The sequence below is a fragment of the Rhinoderma darwinii genome, chromosome 9, assembly GCF_050947455.1.
Source record: "Rhinoderma darwinii isolate aRhiDar2 chromosome 9, aRhiDar2.hap1, whole genome shotgun sequence".
Taxonomy (NCBI): Eukaryota; Metazoa; Chordata; class Amphibia; order Anura; family Rhinodermatidae; genus Rhinoderma; species Rhinoderma darwinii.
Window position 1 is genome coordinate 52,219,940 of NC_134695.1, and position 5,982 is coordinate 52,225,921.

General features: G+C 40.2%; 1 protein-coding gene across 1 annotated transcript; it reads left to right on the top strand.

Annotated features, from left to right (window-relative positions):
- The first annotated feature begins 1,359 nt into the window (after positions 1-1,359).
- Positions 1,360-5,463, top strand: LOC142660809 (dispanin subfamily A member 2b-like). Its single transcript, XM_075837695.1, has 2 exons — positions 1,360-1,811; positions 4,927-5,463. The coding sequence occupies exons 1-2, from the start codon at positions 1,569-1,571 to the stop codon at positions 5,104-5,106; spliced, it is 423 nt and encodes a 140-aa protein (XP_075693810.1). The 5' UTR covers positions 1,360-1,568; the 3' UTR covers positions 5,107-5,463.
- Positions 5,464-5,982: the final 519 nt, after the last annotated feature.

The following is a 5,982-nucleotide window of genomic DNA, read 5'->3' on the forward strand; positions in this document are numbered from 1 at the left end:
ACGCTCTATGGTTATCAAACAGAGAGCAAGGTAGACAGTGGCACAGACACACGCACCAGGATCTGGCCCTGCATCCTGGGATAATATTGCCATAGAACTCACAGTGATGATAACAGAAGGGACGTCAGGGTTATAGAAGAGCTATTTACATGCTCAATGTATATTGGAAACTCTAACTAAAGGTCTTTGTACCCACACCCCTGGTGCCAACGTCATCTGCCAGCTATTAAAGTGAACCTGTCAGTAGGTTTGGAGCCATTAAATAACCAGCATGCATTTATGCAGTACAGTGTTCCAAACCTGCCTGCCTCAAAACCGGACCTCTTTGGGAATAGTTAGTGAAGTAAATTACAATTTACCGAGATGAGACCAGGAGAAGCATTGGCCGCATGCGTATACGAAGCCGAGGAATGTAAACTGCGTATGCGCTGTGAAGCAAGGTGCACTGTCCTCGTCTTTATGTGCACAACACACGCATGTGATGATGCCGGACTCCTTTGGATAAGTTGTGATTTACTTTACTATGAGGGTATGTTCACACGCTGAGAGGCAGTTACGTGTGAAAAGACAGACTGTTAACAGCTGCCTCGTTTCACACGTAAAAGCTCCTCCTCGTAATTTACGAGGCGTCTGAGACGCTCGTAAACCTTGAGCCGTGCTTCATTGATTTCAATGAAGAACGGCTCAAATTACGTGGCAAAGAAGTGCCCTGCACTTCTTTGCCGAGGCAGTAATTTTACGCGTCGTAGTTTGACAGCTGTCAAACGACGACTCGTAAATAACAGGTCGTCTGCACAGTACGTCGGCAAACCCATTCAAATGAATGGGCAGATGTTTGCCGACGTATTGTAGCCATATTTTCAGACGTAAAACGAGGCATAATACGCCTCGTATACGTCTGAAATTTGGCCGTGTGAACATACCCTCACTGAAATGTCCGTGCTTGAGTAAGGCAGGTTTGAAACCCTAAATTCCAGCTGCATAACAACATGCTGGTGGTTCAGTAGCTCCACACTTACTGATAGGTTCCCCTTAAATTTGATTCAATGTCTGATTACCTTCTAGCAGCGGTAACTTAAAAAAGTTACCCCAGGAGAGGCACAACCCTCTTTTTATTAGAATCCAAGATATGATTATTTTTCTTCAATAAAGACGGGATATTCCGGGACAGATTTAAGTAAATTACCTTGATGTGTTGATTATATACCCCAGTCATGTAATCTCATGTAGTGTAAATACAATTTAGGCAGCCATTACTCTCTGTCCATTAATGATCAACCTATTGTTTATCTTTGACTGCCTCTCATTAGCTTATCTTTTACCCTTTACTCCATTTCACAATGATCTCTTTCTGATCTGGCATCCAGGAATTTGCAACACATAGCACAGAATGAGTTTATGTGGAATTGTTGGCTTTGGAAAGCCCTAAAAGACCAAAAAGAAAAGCAAAATAACCTATGTTACTTGTTCCTCCCTCTTCAACCACCTTCTTTCCACAGCTCCACCGTTTGTATCATTAGTTAGTATCACCAACATCAAGTCATCTGCTATTCCTACCCTCCTAGAAAATGGAAACGAAGGTTGAAGAACCTTTATCTAAGTCATCCCTTCATTGTGTTGCCAATGAAGAGGATGAGTCGCTAAAGGTAGAGATGATTCCTCTGAAAGACACCACTATTCAAGTTGAGCCCACCATGATGACCATAACATCTGAACATCCTGGAAAAGATCACATAATCTGGTCTATACTTAACACTTTCTACATGAACTTCTGCTGCCTTGGATTTATTGCACTTATCTTTTCTGTCAAGGTGAGTTAAAAAAAGAAAACACAATAATAATGTCAAAGAAACAGACGTTTGGCCTGATTGACGGAATTTTTTCTTCTGTGTTTTTAAACGCTTGTAAAAAAAAACAAACAAAGTCATGAATTTCAAGTGTTTTTCATAGTGTTTTTTTTTTTTTTAGAAGCGTTTTCGATGGTGGTTTTTATTATGTAACATTTTGAACAGGAGATTTTTCTGGAGTTCTTAAAGTCCTATATAAAAGCCTATGGGAAAAATGGCAGAAAAAAATGACATACCCAAAGCACTGACCACAAAACACTACAAACCAAAGTGTTTCTTATTTTTCACTGTAGACCTTAAAGTAACATCTGGCCACAGCGTTTTTGACCTAAAAAAAATGCAGTGATAACGCCAATAAAAAAAGCCAGAAAAAAATAAAGAAAAACACTGAATGTGAATCTAGGCATAAAGGTCAAATAATATTGGGCAGTATAGAATGGGACACTTTAGGGCAATGATCTCCAACCCGTGGAGAGCCATAGGCTGGAGACCACCACTATAAAGATATGGGAGAGGTTTATCAACCATGTAATGTAAAAGTGGAGGAGTTGTCTGTTGCATCCAGACAGCTTGAGGCTCTAATTTTTCTTTGGAAATTTAAGGGTATGTTCACACGAGGGCGTCCGTAACGGCTGAAATTACGGGGATGTTTCAGCCTGAAAACATCCCTGTAATTTCAGCCGTAACGGCATGTGCAGGCGCTTGAACGCCGCGTCCATTACGGGCGTAATTAGCGCTGCTATTCATTGGAGTCAATGAATAACGGCTCCAAATACGGCCAAAGAAGTGACAGGTCACTTCTTTGGCGCGGGTGTCTATTTACGCGCCGTCTTTTGACAGCGGCGCGTATATTACGCCTCTTGTGAACAGACAAACGTCTGCCCATTGCTTTCAAAATGCCCGAATTACGTCCGTAAATAGGCCGTGTGAACATACCCTAAAGCAATAGCAACATTTCCTCTGCTCTAGTTTCGCTAAATCCCAAAATTGACTTTCGTGCATGTATATGGCTCTGTCATATATGATTGAAACACCATAGGATCTCTTGAAACTGAATGTAATGTTTAAAAAATAAATAAATGCTATAATTGTAAGACTGCATCTGTGATTTCTGATGATTATATAGAATATGAACATGCCTGTACTGTACAGTCCAATGAACAAATATTTGCCCCCTTTCCCGATGTTCCCTTGTATACATATGTTTTGTGTTTACTTATCTTTCTTTCAACTTATCAGGGATCATTCAGTCTGAGGGGGCAATCCATAGTTTAGATAGTATACGGTGCAGACTAAAATATATTTATTCTACTATTCAGCTTAAAGAGGCTCTGTCACCAGATTATAAATGCCCTGTCTCCTACATAATCTGATCGGCGCTGTAATGTAGATAACAGCAGTGGTTTTTATTTTGAAAAACTATAATTTTTGAGCAAGTTATGAGCAATTTTAGATTTATGCTAATGAGTTTCTTAAAGACCAACTGGGCGTGTTTTTACTTTTGACCAAGTGGGTGTTGTAAAGAAGTGTATGAGGCTGACCAATCAGTGACCAATCAGTGACCAATCAGTGACCAATCAGTGACTAATCAGTGACATACACTTCTCATTGTTCCAGCCCAGCTTCTTTCACTGCACAATCACACTGTGCTGTGGATCATGCTGGGCTGGAACAATGAGAAGTGTATGAGGCTGATTAGTCACTGATTGGTCAGCCTCATACACTCCTCTGTACAACACCCAGTTGGTAAAAAGTAAAAACACGCCCAGTTGGTCTTTAAGAAACTCATTAGCATAAATTTAAAATTGCCCATAACTTCCTCAAAAATGATAGTTTTTCAAAATAAAAACCACTGCTGTTATCTACATTACAGCGCCGATCAGATTATGTAGGATATAGGGCACTTATAATCTGGTGACAGAGCCTCTTTAATGGGAAGGTGTTGTTATTTTTTTTTTTTTATCATATTGCTTTTAATATGATATTAACATAAATGTTATTTATTTGTGTTCTACTTTTTACTTTGCTCAGAAAATGGCGGCACACAGTGTAGGAGGTTTGCAGATTCAAACCCCTCCCTCTCCTGGCACTAGCATAGTTACATAATCCTAGGCAGCTGCTCCCCGGCATGTTTGCACAGTGGAAATGGTTGGCTGCCCTGGAGAAACACTTAGGGTATGTGCACACACAAAATAAAAAACATCTCAAAATACAGAGCTGTTTTCAAGGGAAAACATCTCCTGATTTTCGGACATTTTTTAATTAAAGTCGCGTTTTTTGCCGCATTTTTAACGGCCGTTTTTGGAGTTGTTTTTCTATAAAGTCAATGAAAAACGGCTCCAAAAACATCCTAAGTAGTGACATGCACTTCTTTTTCACAGCCGTTTTTTTACGCGGCCGTTTTGAAAAACGTTTCCGTTCTGCTTTCCCATTTTTTTGCGGTTTTTCAGCCGCCTGAAAAACGGCCAAAAATAAGCCGTGTGAATATACCCTCATTACTATGTCCTCGAGAATGAGGTTCTGAAAGGGGACGAGCTGACAGGTCTCCTTTAAACACCTCAAGGAGATGATAAGAATTAAAGGGTTTTCTAGGATTTTACATTGGTGGGACATCACTGAACAGTAGAGTGATGCGAATGAAGGAAAGACGGTGCTCAATGGAGGGTTACAGCAACCGACACTATAACGTTCATATGGATGTGGCTCTGTCTCGTACCGCATCCTAGACCATTCATGAGAATGAGGGGGGGGGGCTTCAGTATCAGACACAGCCATGCACGGGGACGTTGCTGTGTCGTGGACTACAGAGAAAGTGCTGCTGTCCCTTCATTCAGAGGATTGGTACAACTCCCAGAAGTGGAACACCCACCGATCATACATTGATGGCCAATCCAAATGCTATCAATATAAAATCCTGGATAACTTATTTAAAAGGCAAAGGGCTCTAAAAAATGACCATCACCACCTTCAAGATGGAACCTCATTACTAAGACTACTTACGATAAAGACAAGGTCACATCTATAGCTGATAATAGTCCATCTCAATTAATGATGTATTTCTTGTTCATTCTTCCTGCAGTCTCGGGATCAGAAGCTGGTAAGAAATCAAAATAGAGCCAGATATTATGGAGCCACTGCCCGTTCCTTAAATATTGCCGCTTCAGTCTTGACCATACTATGGTTCCTAATCACGGCAACCATTCTTTATTTCAATCTCCTTCATCTGTGGTCTACAATAACAGGGTGGTTTGGGAAGTAAGGCAATTTAACCTGCAAAAAAACGCACGGACATTAACAATCATTTCAACACAGTGCCGTTATGAGGTGAAACCGCATGTCAACTCGGAGTCTGGCCGTGTCTTGGCCATCCGGCTGAAACTCCGTACACATAATGTGTGGCCTTACCTGAAAGACTTTGACATACAACATATCATCGTTGTGACTTCTAGGATCTAATCTGCCCAAGACCGATTCTTATATCCAAGATCTTTAGTATGAAAATCTCATTACGAAATGAAGGTGTACTTATTTGTTGGCTTTTGTAGAATTCACTTTATGCAAAAATGTTGTGATAATTACTCAATGGATTTTTTAAATAAATGTATATGTTCTTATATTTGGAATGTGGTCAATTATGATGAACCATGGATATGTTGATATTTCATCATAACAGGATTTACTATCCATAGTTTTATACATTTTATGTATTTGCTGTATGTTTCACCATCAGATACATTTGTGAAATATTTTTAGTCATTGAAAAATTATAGTTAGTTATTGCCAAAAATAAATGTAATTTGCCTTGCTCTTAGACATCATACATATGGCCGTATTATGGTTCAGTGTTATATGGATCCATAAGAGCTTGCTACCTCTGCGTTAAGAAAAAAAAATGCGTGGACTGTACCATCACATGCCGTTATACGTAGGTCTCCTACCCTGTAGAATTGCCACTAGAGGAGAACATGGCACCTAATGCAGGCATCATACAGCGGAACACAGAGTGCCTACGGGTCTATATTTAGGACTCCCATTTGCCAACGTAGAGTGTCCCTTCAGGCCATGAGTCCTTGTACTTTGATCTCCCAGGTATGTCTGTCATCAAGGTTAAAGGGGTTATCTGGTGCTATGTAAA